Consider the following 13,267-nt stretch of genomic DNA (forward strand, 5'->3'; position numbering starts at 1 on the left):
AATGTATGACTGAAAACAGAATGTGTAGACTTAGACTTTTCAGAATTTTGCTGCAACAATTTTTCTTTGTAGTGGAATTAATATAGATGAATGTAGAAAAGACAGAGGGTGCCACATTGCTGCTTTGCTCGGTTGCTAGAAGTTCAGTATTTTTGAGAATTTCTATTAGATGCTTTATATTGTGGGAAGGACAGTTGTGTGCTTCTGACTGATGAAGACTAGAGTGGCAGCCTTTTTCTGAAAAACTTTGTGTTAGTATTGTTACTGCTAACTGCTGTACTGGGATATATGGATGGATATGTGTAAGCTGAATGCCTAAATCTGCCTTAAAAGAGAGGACTCTAATAAAGTAAATGTAAATGTAGTGCTGTTCTTTCACTGAGGTGTTCATTGATTATTTTGTAGCAGTGCTGTTCTCTTGTTCAGAACTCTCGCTTCCTCTGTAATATTTGAATTTACAACTTATTAATTAAATAACTGAGTACTTGCTCACATCTTTGTGTTAAGTGCAAGGTAGAGGAGGAAGTAAGTGCATGTTTATTTCAGATTAAGAATATAGTTCCGTGTGCAACTGATGTGAAGTAGCTTGATACACTTGAAATTTCCTTCCTGGGACCTTTGTCTGTTCATTTTCTAAGCTTTTTTTTTTTTAAGAGTATTTTTATGTGCATTTTCATGAGAAGTGTGTGTAAATATATATATATATATATATATATATATATATATGTATATATATATATGTATGCATACATACATATGTATGTTATATGTATGTAAGTAGCCAGAGCAGCAGAATGGACTTTAACTTCCTTACATATTATCCAGTAATGTAACTTAACAAAACCAGACCAGCTCCAACAACTCTCTAATCAGTTTTCCACACCACAAATCTCTCAAGTTCAATTTTCTCTCTCTCAATTTGGCAGAAAAGATTCTTTTGCTTTTTGGTTGAGTTGCTGATATAAGCGCCCAGTTCTGTGGTTGCCAACAATCCAGGCAGCTAAATGGGTGTTAAACCTGAGGGTGCCTTTTTTTTTCTTCACAGCTTCAGCAGCTTTTGAGGAAGGTGAATTATGAATCTTTTGAGGTTTGATAGAAAATGGGGGGAAGATTAAACCTGACCAACTTTCTTGCTATAATCTCTTACTATAACCTTGTTATTACAACCTACTTGTTCTAGCTTCCAAGACCATTTTATGTTTGTGACATTGCAGATCAGCATTCAGTGGAACTCCATCCTGCAGAAGTTCCATATTTCACTGGGAACAGTTGGCCCAAACTCAGGTTGCAGTAACTGTCACAACACAATTCTGCACCAGCTCCAGGAGATGTTTAATAAGACGCCAAATGTGGTGCAGTTGTTACAGGTAATGTTCTAAAATCTTCTATCAAGAGAATTGCAACACACTAGGGAGCTGAATTCAGATTAAGCTGTTCTCTTCAAGGGTGTTATGATTGTTTATGAATTTCATTGCCAGAAAGCAATTTTCCCTGCTATGCCTCATTTTCCCTGACCTTTCCTTTTGGACGAGCTGCCTGACCTCTCGCTCTCCGCTCTGTCCCAGGTTTTGTTTGACACTCAGGCTCCACTAAACGCCATCAACAAGCTCCCGACCGTGCCCATGCTGGGGCTGACGCAGCGCACCAACACTGCCTACCAGTGCTTCTCCATCCTGCCCCAGTCCCCCACGCACATCAGGCTGGCCTTCAGGAACATGTACTGCATCGACATCTACTGCCGCAGCCGCGGCGTGGTGGCCATCCGCGACGGCGCCTACAGCCTCTTCGACAACAGCAAAATTGTGGAAGGGTTTTACCCCGCCCCTGGGCTAAAGGTGAGCACCCCTCTGTTCTCTGGCAGCTTGTAAAGAAATGAGCTTCTCACTTGGAAGTGTGAATGTGAGGTGAAGAGCTTGCTGAAGGTTTTCTTTGTGGAGATCTGTGGTCCTTCCAAAATTCTGGGCGTAGAAGGAAGTTTTTGATTTGTTGGTAGATCTGTTAATTAGTTTGAATTAAAACATTTCCTTTAAAAAAATAACATGAGGTGCTAGGCTTTTTTTTTCCTTATCTGTGTATTCAGGCATCCTTTTGTTGATGTGTGCTCCAGGATTAGCAGCAGCTGCTCCTCACAGACTGTTCTGTGTGGCAGTACAGTGCTCATAAGTTGCAGGTGGGACAATACTCCATGTTAGATGATTCTAGACAGAAACTTCTCCTAAAACAGTTGCCATCAGCATGTGGCAGGAGCCTGTGGCTTTGCTGCTAAATGCAGTGCTGATTCATTCTTCTTTAAAAAGAAATTACTGCACACTGACAGAATACTTGTGCCAGGTATTATACCTGTACCAGTGCTAGTTATACTGAAATACTGTAAAATGGCACCCTTTGAGGAACAGGTTAACTTGCTAATTTTTTTTTTAACTGTTGCAACTGAATATTGGTTTTCTCATATTGCACTTAACTGATCCTGAACATCTACCTCTTTAACAAATGCCAAATGAAAAGCTAGTGGAAAGAAAGAGATTGTAGATATCAGTGTAAAGTGGTAGAAGAGAATGGAAATGGGAAGGTAGACGAGGAATTAATTCAAGAAAGTTGGCAGATTCCTCTGGGTAGAAGAGAATGCTGTGGAGCAGGTGACTTAGATGTTCTTAACCAAACGGGGCAGTTGCAGGTGTGATACAACAGCCCTGTAGGTTCTGGATACTCAGGAGTTGTTCTGGAACAGGTATTTTTAAGTGTAGACTTTTCTTTATCTTTAAGGAGAGCATAAAAATGTTGGTATTTCAATTTACTGGAAATATTTCTTGTTACAGAGCCAGGTGTCTGTTTATTAATTGATATATTTTGCAGACTAATGACACTGTAATTAATGAATGCCCACTAGTATTTCGTTCCAGAGACTTGCCTGTCTCCTATGTGCTGTAGGTGATAAAGGTAGTTTTAAAGCTTAGCAAATACTGCCTTCATTTGTATAGTAAAATTTAAATGGGCAGACTGCTAACAAAAGTGCTTTTTCCACAGACATTCCTGAACATGTTCGTTGACAGCAACCAGGATGCACGGAGACGATCTGTAAATGAAGATGACAACCCACCCTCTCCCATCGGAGGGGACATGATGGATTCTTTGATATCGCAGCTCCAGCCCCAGCAGCCACCACAGCAGCCACAACAGCAGGTACCCTTCAGGCAAAATAAATGCTTATTGTCTTCCACAATAGTAGATTTCTAAGAACTTCATGTTCTAAAGGGATTAGCAGTAACAAAATGGAAAGGGAGACTATAAACCCACTCTGCTGTAGAATTCCCCTTCGGGCAAAATGTATTAATTTATTTTGCATTTCTCATTCCAGTGTAAACAGCCCTTAGCATACGAACAGCACCTTTGGAAGGTCACATGAGATTTGCTGCCTAGAAGCAAAGGACTGAGGGAGGGAAAACAACTGTTTAAGATAAAAGATGGGAGGGAGAGTCAGGAGGCTTTGCTGTTGCAGGGTGACAGATAAAAGGAGAGAGGTACAGAGGTATTATGTCTTTAGAAGAAACTGAAAAGAACAGTGAGCACTAAACAAGATAGTCTAGAAAATCAAACAACTGTGTGGATGAACCCGTAAGACCAAAGCCTGATTAGTATTCTCCTGCATATACTTATTTTTTGTTTTGGTACAAAATAATCAAAAGTTTTTATTGTCCTGTGTTGACAATTTCAGCCATTTGCAAAACAGGCAGGAGCCTCTGGAGCATATCCTCTCACCTCACCACCCACCTCCTACCACAACACAGTGACACCCTCCCCGTCCATGATGCACACACAGTCACCAGGTAGGATGGCTGGGTCCTGTCCTAGAAAAATAAGTCTTTGTGCTTGCATGTTTTTTCTATTATTTGAGCTGTGTTTAGCCCCAGATTAGCCAAGAGAATGGACCTTACACTGTGGGGAAAAAAAGCAGGGTCCTGCCATGCATGTTTTAGAAAGTATATTTTGAAGCTAAAAAATCCCATTAAGTAAAGCTGCTGTCTTTAGTTGTGTAATAATGGGGATATTTCATCATTACTGTTTATAACTTGCTAAGACACAAACCTGTTAATTTTCAATACCTGCTTTTTCAGAAAAGCTTTTCATCACCAAAGTTCTGCTTTCTGCTCCCAGCTGTTGTAGAACAACAGCTGAAAATATTTAAATTTGAGGAAGGGCTGGGCAGGGGGGAAATGCCATACTTCAAGCCAGATATAATGGGAAGTTTCCTTTGTGTGGTAAATCAATTTGAAAAATATAACAGTCATGCATGTACAAAATAAAGTCATTGAGTGCAAAAACAAATTCTCCTGAATCTTGTTTGCTGTCTCCCTAAAAATGAGGGAGCAGTTGATAGAAAAAAATTAGAACAGAAAGATGGGAAATGTGTATGTTAAATGATGTGATGTCTTTGATCAGGAAATTTGCATGCTGCAAGCTCTCCTAGTGGGGCTTTAAGAGCACCATCACCAGCATCCTTTGGTCCAACTCCTTCACCTTCCTCTCTTGGAATCACAATGGGACAAACAGCTAACTTTGCAAGCCCACATGGTGAGTTCTTTACTGGCAGGTAAATGTACTGACAGGGAGGGCAGATTTGCTTCTTAAAATTAAGTCTTCCAGAGCAGATCTAGTTAATTGAGAAAAAGTCATTGGCTCAAGTAGCTATTTTCATATATGTGAGTGTTAATTGTTAACAGTAGTCAAAAGTAGCTGCATGGCATGTTGAGGTGTTCCTAACATGTTAAAAATGGGCTCTCAGTCACTCCTTTCTGCTTACTAATGTAGGGAAATTCAGTGCGGTCTTGTAGCAGAACAGTGGCTGCAGCTTTTAATGAGCATTTTCTTTTGTTAGATTAGTTAGTGGATTTTCCCTACTTACATTTCCTGGAAAAATAATTGGAACAGGTTAGAAATCCACATACTTGCAATGTGAAAATGTTGTCAAAGTCTGGCTGGTTTGACATATCTGTATGTGAGCAATATGCCTTTTGGTTGTTTCCTTTATTAATTTGGTTGGGTTTTTTGGAAAGCTGCCAAAACAATCCTTTGTGTAATGACAGTGCATTGGAAACTGTTCTATAGATCACAACAAATGAACAGTTCAGATGGTAATTTCCACACATCAACAGTTTGACTGTTGAGATGAGCAAAGTGAGAGAGATGTACCACAGGGTAGGTTTAAGGGTCTGATCAGTCTGTAGAGCAGAGATACCTTTGCAGCAATAACTGTAAGATACTGAATAAATAAGGAACTGTTTGGCTGAGGCTTCCTTTGCTTAGGAGCAGTAGAAGTCCAAATCTGTAAACAAGAGCTCCTTTTGGTTTAGAACCCATTACTTGTTGAACATTACTATTTTCCTTGACATTCTACTTTTTAAAAAACACAGCCTGTAACCGCTTGAAATCTGTGTCTTGATTTTTACTCTCTGCCCCCACTCGTGTGTTTGGTGTGGTTGTAAAAAGCAGTCTGAAAGCTTGCAGGCACTTTCATGCCTTACAGATTTTGGTAAGCCTCTTTTAGATTTTTTATTAGAGAGCCTTTTACTTTTTAAAGAAATAATAATGGTCTTGTAACATCTGTAGGTACCATAGACCCAAGCTCACCCTACACCATGATGTCACCCAGTCAGCGTGCAGGGAACTGGCCGGGGTCTCCGCAGGTCTCTGGTCCATCACCAGCAGCACGGATGCCTGGAATGTCACCAGCCAACCCTTCCCTTCATTCACCTATCCCTGATGCCTCTCATTCCCCACGAGCTGGAACAAGTAGGCTTCTTTATCAGTGTTATAACTGTGAAACACTCATGTTAAATATTTCTAGTTGTGTTCTTTTTGGTAGTTCTTATGTAAGTCTAACAGTCCTTACTGTCCTTGTGCAGTCAAATGTCTAAGGAAATTAAGCCTTGATTCTGTCCTACTTCAAATCTTCAATAACAAATTGGAAAAGTGACCTAAAGCATACAGCATAAATGTCAGCAGGATTGATGATAGCTTTTCTTGCAGTGCAGAAATCAGTCTGAAACTATTGAACTCCATGACTAAGAGAAAAGTCCTCAGAGTGAGAGCAATGATAGGCACATTTGCCAACCCAAATACTAACTTTTCACATCATAGGTTTGTAATGCTGCTCTTGCACGTCTGATTTAGCCATCTTTACATCCCATTGAGTTTGTTGTGCAAACTTGCTGTCTGCTGGCATGCTGCAGAAAGAGGAAAAGGGAGGAGGGTTTTAATGTTACTGAGACTCTTTGCATGGGGTCAGGGTCAAAACTAATTCCTTGTCTGTCTGATGGCTATCACTAGGCAGGCAAATTCTAAAATAAGAAAGATTGAGCTTTGGTCCAGAGGGTTTATGAATAGAGATAATTGAAGTGAACATATATCTAATGTTTCAGCTTAAATCCTCCCTTACTGCAAGTCCTTGTGTCCCCACAGGTTCCCAAATCATGCCAACAAGCATGCCTCCCCCTCGGAAACTACCTCAGCGCTCTTGGGCTGCATCCATTCCTACAATCCTCACCCACAGTGCCTTGAATATTCTGCTCTTGCCCTCTCCTACCCCTGGGCTTGTGCCAGGACTAGCTGGCAGCTATCTGTGCTCCCCTCTTGAGCGATTCCTTGGGTCAGTGATCATGAGGAGGCATCTTCAGAGGATCATTCAGCAGGAAACGGTAGGGTTTCAGCTTGAATGGACCTGTGGGTATGTGACTGCTCTGTGTCCTTCAAATCACACACAAACTGAAATGCTTCCAATAAAATAACTGTTTGCTGTTAGACTTGTGCTGTACTTCCGATTTTTGCCATCTGAAGTGTCAAAATTTAGAGAAATCTTTTATTTCCACTTCTTTTCCACACAAATTAGATTTGGTCAGGTGAAATTTGGTAATTTTTAAAATAGCAAGTCTATGACCAAGTTTCAGATCTAAGTCTATGACCAAGTATATGATCTAAGTTTCAGATGCTGTGGGTTCTTTGGGTTTAGCATGTCCATTGGGAGTTTACTAGAACAGCCACAGGATTACTGTGGATAGCACTCCTTGGCAGGATTTCCAGAGAAGTGAGTTACTAGTTAATGTTAATACTGAGTTGGGAATGTTGCTTTAGGGTTTGGAACAGACAAATGTGCCTCTTCACTTCTATGGCAGGCATTCACTGACAGAAAGAAGCCAAATCTGGCGTAAACTTAATTCTCAAAGCAAATTTACCTGTATTAAAATATCACGTGTTTCTTTCTGGAAAGGGAGGTTGATCACTACAATCTGGGGAGGGAGTGAGTGTGTCTGTCTGTGTGTCTGTCTGTGTGTGTGAGTTTATGCCATTTAATGAATTGACTGTCTATCTCCTTTTTATTCAGCTACAGTTAATAAACTCCAATGAACCAGGTGTCATAATGTTTAAGACAGAGGCACTGAAATGCAGGGTTGCTCTCAATCCCAAAACCAACCAGACCTTGCAGCTGAAAGTAACACCTGAAAATACAGGACAGTGGAAATCAGAGGAGTTACAAGTTTTGGAGAAGTTCTTTGAAACAAGGGTATGTACTGAAATCAAGCATGTTGATATTTTCGTGCTTTGCTTTTAATCTCTGGTGTTGTTTTGAGTAGTCCTGCTGACTTTCACTGGGATATGTAAGAGCTGTGCATGCTGGTTGATATTTATTATCTAAATAGACACTACTAAACAGTGTCTTTCTTTAGGTTGCAGGACCACCTTTTAAAGCAAACACCCTGATAGCCTTCACAAAGTTACTAGGGGCTCCCACACACATCCTCAGGGACTGTGTACACATCATGAAACTGGAGCTGGTAAGTCATCTGTTCTATTTATTTAATTCACCCAACTTTGGTTCTTATATTTTTGAAAAAAAGCTGATGTATCTTTATCTACAAAGACACACATTACTCTAAATTTATACATAAGTTATTTAATGTTATTGGAGAAGTTTTCATTTTGCTGCTAGCTTTCCTGGAAACGCTCAAAATTTCCTCATTTAAACTGATGATTCTAAGGAACTGCAGACATGTTAGTTACAACAGGCACATGCATAGACTGACCAGAATCTTTCTGATTGTGTTACTGTGCTCAGTTCTTTCAGAGTTACTCTGATTTCTCTAAACCTGGCAACATCTGCAGGTTTAGCTAAAGAGGCACATTGTGGTGCTTCCCTGTTTCATAGCTGTGTATGTCACTGACATGAGAACTTTGCTGTTCTTTCTCTGTGCTGCTCTCTCTCTGAGCAGTTCCCTGACCAGGCAAGTCAGCTGAAATGGAACGTGCAGTTTTGTTTAACAATCCCTCCCAGTGCTCCACCAATTGCGCCTCCAGGAACACCTGCTGTTGTGCTGAAATCCAAAATGTTGTTTTTCGTAAGTAGAGCTATCTCTTTTAAAATTCTAACCCTGCATGTCTCTGAGATCATCACGAGTTCATAGCAAAACATGAACCCGCTGTATCTGACAGCTGTAATAGCTGAAAGTGTTGTGCTGTTTGGAATCCTCGATTTGCTTCGATCTCTTTTGTAATGAGTTCGGTTTGTATTCCTACTCTCCTTCCTACTAAAGCACAGCAGCTCCTCGTGTTTCATGTCCTTGGAGAGATGTTGACAGTATATAAAGTTCAGCTCCCTCTGGGCTGCATTTTCAAGTGCTCCCCTTGTGGGTGTTTAGTTGTTCTTCGAGGCACGAACCACGTAGATGGGTGAAGTGCACATTAGTGGTGCTGGGAGAGGAGAGAGGCATGAGATGTTCAGAACAAATCTACATTAGTGCTGTGCCCAAGGCAGTGCTCACTGTGGGGTGCTTTTCAGAAGACAATAGTCTCCACCTGACTGATAATTTCTCTGTTACAGAACTGATGTTTGAAAACAGGGGTGGGAGTACATGCTGTCTGTAGGCCTGGAGTGTTTATCTGTATCAGAAGTTGCACTGAAGTACATGGTCATTTCATTTAACACACTTTTTGGGTTGTTTCCCCACAGCTTCAGCTAACACAGAAAACAACAGTCCCACAGGAAGCTGTTAGTATTATTGTCCCAATTATTTATGATATGGCTTCGGGTACAACGCAACAGGCTGACATTCCCAGGCAGCAGAACTCTTCTGTTGCTGCTCCAATGATGGTTAGCAATATTCTAAAGAGGTTTGCTGAACTGAATTCACCACGACCAGGTACTGTACATGTCCAGTAGATATATTCTCTTCACCCAGACATCTGTGACAAATCTCCAGTGTAAAACTAAACCTCTCTTAAGTCTGAATTCTTCTTGGTTTCTATCTTACTTCTTTAGTGATTACAAACTCCTGATGTGACAGGCAATACATAATTAATAGGAAGTACTGGCAACACAGCAGAAGGTTGCACTGATGATTCAGGCTGGGTTTTGCTGTTCTGCCCAAGTGATAGAATGCACCCACCTCTTGTTAGTTAGCCCAACTCTTGCTGCTCAGTAAGAGTCACACTTTTTTACAAATGGGCCTAGAATGAGTCACAAGAAATATGCTATGGCCAAGTGTCAGTTTTCATGGTTAATTATGAAGTTACTCAGCTTAACAGTAGCATGTAAAGGGATGTTAAAATAGTTACCAGAACTTGTCCACGTGCTGTGAATGATTTAAAAGTAATTGCAGTGGTTGTATAATCCTTTGTCAGTGTGCCCACTAGCAGAGGTGCATACAGTTCTGTCCACCAGACGTGCTGTGAAGTGTTTGAGCTAGGTTGTTCTGAGTGTTCCGTGGGCTGTAGGTAGTGCACTGTGAGCAGCGTTGTGCTTTGCTTTCCCTCTTGTTTGTCATACCTTTTATTTTTCTTTTATTATCTAAAACATGGAAGAACAGTAGCAGGTTCTTTGGGCAGCATGTTGTCTGTTAGCAGTGGTTTGGGGTCCTAGTACACAGATGGCTCATAAGAACAGTAACTTTCAGTTCTGAAGAACATCATTTTTCCAGTAATCCAGTGAATAGATTGAATCCAGAGGTTGTGAATCCAGAGGTTGACTCTTACTTCTCTTTTGTATAATTACTCATCTTGTTGTTATGCAGTAATTTTAACTATGCTTGATGGATTATTTTGATTGGTAGAACATGAGCAATGTTTACCTTAAATTGGTGTGGATATGCATACATTTCTGAAGCTTGTGATGGGATTTAAATTAATGTGCACTTTCTGTTTAACATGTAGTAATAGTGTAGGAGAGAAAATAACCTTGAGGGCATGTGGAGTTCCCTGTAGGAGTTCTGTATGTGGAAAAGAGCTGTTGTTTCTGTAGCACTTTTATTTCAAAATACATTGACTAAACTTCAGGTGTTGCTTTTGGAAGTGCTTCCCAACAGAGTTCCCCTGGTGTGGGCAGGGGTTGGTTCTTGCTTTGCTGTTTGTTATTGCCCTGAGTTGTGCTTTAAAGTAAACCCTCCACAAAATACCACAGGCAGAGCAAGTAACATCTCCAGCAGTCAAAGCTGCTCTGGAGATGTGTGGTGAGATGTTTTCTGATGATCACTAGATAGATCAAAATGGACAATTTTTGTTTGTTGTGCAAATTTTGAAGCAGTTTTGAAATCCAGTACAGGGAGCAAAGTAGAGATGGGGGGGAAAAAAGCATAGGAAAAGCATTGGAGCCACAAGCAGAACCTTGTCCAGGCAAAGGAAAATGTAACTGGCTGAGCAGAGGAAATTTCTAGTAGTCCTTCCTCTAACTTCCAAAAGAAAGAATGAGTCTCTATGATTTTATTTATTTCCACCATCACCCAGCAAAAGTAGGATCTTCCCTGAGGACACTTGAAATGCAATTTCCTCTGTTCTTATTGTCAAAACATAAATTATTATAGCTGATCAAAGAAGAATACCTTCTCTTCTTGACCATTGAAAGGTGATAGGAGAGCCAACAGGTAAAGGTAGATAGCTGGGAGACTTCTCTTAAAACAGCAGGACATGGGAGATCCCAGATGTGTGTCCTTTGTTGTCTGATGCTCCTCTGTCTTCTGCTGCTCCTGTGCTGTACCCAGGATTTTCCTGACTTTCCTACCTGTTAGCTCTCTGCTGCACTAATTGCAATCTGCTTGGTTAATAAGGGAATTTTTCACTGTTTGAGTCAGGAAGGAGCAGGGCCTCCCATCGTGCACAGCTGATGTTACTGGCACTGTTGTTGTAACCTGGAATCAGTGTTGCCTTGTTCTGGCTGTATCTTTTTTACCTTTCTCTCTTTGTGAGAAAGTATTTTGTATTCAGCTTAATTTTCCTCTTAATAAAATGGTAGTGCCTGAAAAGTAAGTTCTTTTGAAAGAGTTTTATTTTCAGATCTGTGGGCAAACACATTCTGCTGTGTTTAACAGTAAAGTGTTGACTCATTGTGAGTACACATTGTCTAAGACCTCTTTACCTATGCCTCCATGGGAGAAAATACTTTACTTTGGGGAAATTGCTTGTATGAACTGAGAGGAAATCAATGCCCTGCAATAAAAAGCTTAAACTTGAGTTGTAAGTCCAAAACCTACAGTATGTAGTGGACATCAATCTGGTAAGGAAATTAAAGTCTCTATGGATGCTGGAGGTGACCCTTAGAGAGGAGCTCAAAGGACTTGTGATGATTCTTAAAGCACTTCACAACTAAACATTTTTCAGTGTCTGTTTTTCAGTGATGCAGTGGATGGTATTTAGCCCAGATTTGTAGCTTTGATATGATAATGACTTGCCCAAAATAATCTTGGGAATCCCTAGTCTGGCAGTTAAGATTAATGCATCCCAACAGGCTCTGCTCTTATCTCTCTACTCACACTGTTGCTCCTTCAGCAGCAAAAGTCAATGTCTTCTAATTGATATTGCTTGAAATATGCAGGAAAAATTCAGCCCACAGTGACCAGGTTACAACAGTGGCTACTAATTGTATTCTCTTAGCAGGAAATAGTAGATGAAAATCACAGCTGCCTGTTGCTTCATCTTTTGTTGTTCTTACTAACCCTTTCACTTCTATTGGTTTTAACTTCTTTAAGCTATTCAGAGCGTGTGTGTTTTTGTCAACAAATGCTATTTAAAACTTGGGGTAGCTGTGGCTGGTTTTTCCTCTCAGTATTGAATCTCAGCTGTTTGAAACAAAGTCCATCTGCTCTGTATTTTATTTTGCAGTTTGGATGTCAAGGGCAGAGCCAGAGCAATTTGGTTTAAAGATTCCTGGCTGTTGCCCAGTCTTGGAATTAGAAATGTTTCTAAAACTAAGCTTAGGACAGAAAACATCTTCCAGCTGTTTCAGACTTGAGTCTTTCAAAATGTTTAGTTTCTGTTTGTAGTCAATAGAAATACAACTTGAAAAAGTTGGGTTATTTTTTTCGTAAGATGAGGTGCTCTTAATTAATAACATACAGAAAAAATCGGACCACAGTCCATGTGCAATCAGTTCTAGCATAGACTCAATCTGACATTGAAAAGCAATTAAAAGTTAAGAGCTACTTGCAATTCCGCCAGCAGCAAGAGCAGTCCTGCTGGGGAAGCTGGAGCTCCTTCAGCTGGTAACTCCCACAAATCCCGACATCCCTGAGGCTGCTGGGGTTTGGGAGTGGCAGCCTCTGGTCCCTGGGCTCTGCCCTGGGGGCTCGGTGAGGAAGGGCTGTGGGTGTGGGGCTAACCTGACTCTTTTCCCTGCTCCAGAGCGAGGAAGGGCTGTCCGGGGCGCGGTGCTAACCTGTCTCTTTTCCCTGTTCCAGGTGAATGCACAATATTTGCAGCCGTTCGTGATTTGATGGTTAATCTTACGCTGCCCCCTGGGGGGCGTCCCTAGACACTTTTAAAAGAAGGCTGAAAGTGAGACAAAACAGCAAAAAAAAAAATTTAAAAAAAAATAAAATAAAGCCTTCAGTTAAAAGAGGACGTTTTAATTTTACCTTTTTTTCTAAGAGCTAACTATAAACTGGCAAACTTTCAGGGATGCACTTTCATCACATGAGTATCACCACGACTTTTGTATAGTGCTGTTGTATAGTGTGTTTTAATGGGAGACACTTCAGACTAGGTAATAGATTGAAGTATCAGCTTGCTGGTAATAGATTTAATATTCTGTTTTATACTATAAAGATTATGAAAATGCCAAACTTGTTTGTTTTTCTGTTTTTCTTATGTTTTGGTGTAATAGTCTTTTTTTAAGGCAGGTCTGTCATTTTTGAATACTGTAAAACTGTGACAAACTTTATATTGAAGCTGTATTTTAATATGACTGCTTTGAATCCTTAAACAATTTATTTGGGCTTGTTGTAAACATGTC

General features: G+C 40.4%; 1 protein-coding gene across 1 annotated transcript in view; it reads left to right on the forward strand.

The window, feature by feature from the left end:
- The window catches only part of MED14 (mediator complex subunit 14), a 34,356-nt gene extending 21,460 nt beyond the window's left edge, over positions 1-12,896 (forward strand). The window contains exons 20-31 of the mRNA XM_005489022.4: positions 1,215-1,367; positions 1,566-1,835; positions 3,025-3,180; positions 3,713-3,824; positions 4,438-4,569; positions 5,605-5,787; positions 6,457-6,692; positions 7,376-7,555; positions 7,719-7,826; positions 8,262-8,387; positions 8,999-9,188; positions 12,714-12,896. Of these exons, the coding sequence (XP_005489079.1) occupies positions 1,215-1,367; positions 1,566-1,835; positions 3,025-3,180; positions 3,713-3,824; positions 4,438-4,569; positions 5,605-5,787; positions 6,457-6,692; positions 7,376-7,555; positions 7,719-7,826; positions 8,262-8,387; positions 8,999-9,188; positions 12,714-12,787 (1,920 nt within the window). The 3' untranslated portion in view covers positions 12,788-12,896. The remainder of the gene's footprint in view (positions 1-1,214; positions 1,368-1,565; positions 1,836-3,024; positions 3,181-3,712; positions 3,825-4,437; positions 4,570-5,604; positions 5,788-6,456; positions 6,693-7,375; positions 7,556-7,718; positions 7,827-8,261; positions 8,388-8,998; positions 9,189-12,713) is intronic.
- The last annotated feature ends 371 nt before the right edge of the window (positions 12,897-13,267 follow it).

The sequence above is a fragment of the Zonotrichia albicollis genome, chromosome 2, assembly GCF_047830755.1.
Source record: "Zonotrichia albicollis isolate bZonAlb1 chromosome 2, bZonAlb1.hap1, whole genome shotgun sequence".
NCBI classification, from domain to species: Eukaryota; Metazoa; Chordata; class Aves; order Passeriformes; family Passerellidae; genus Zonotrichia; species Zonotrichia albicollis.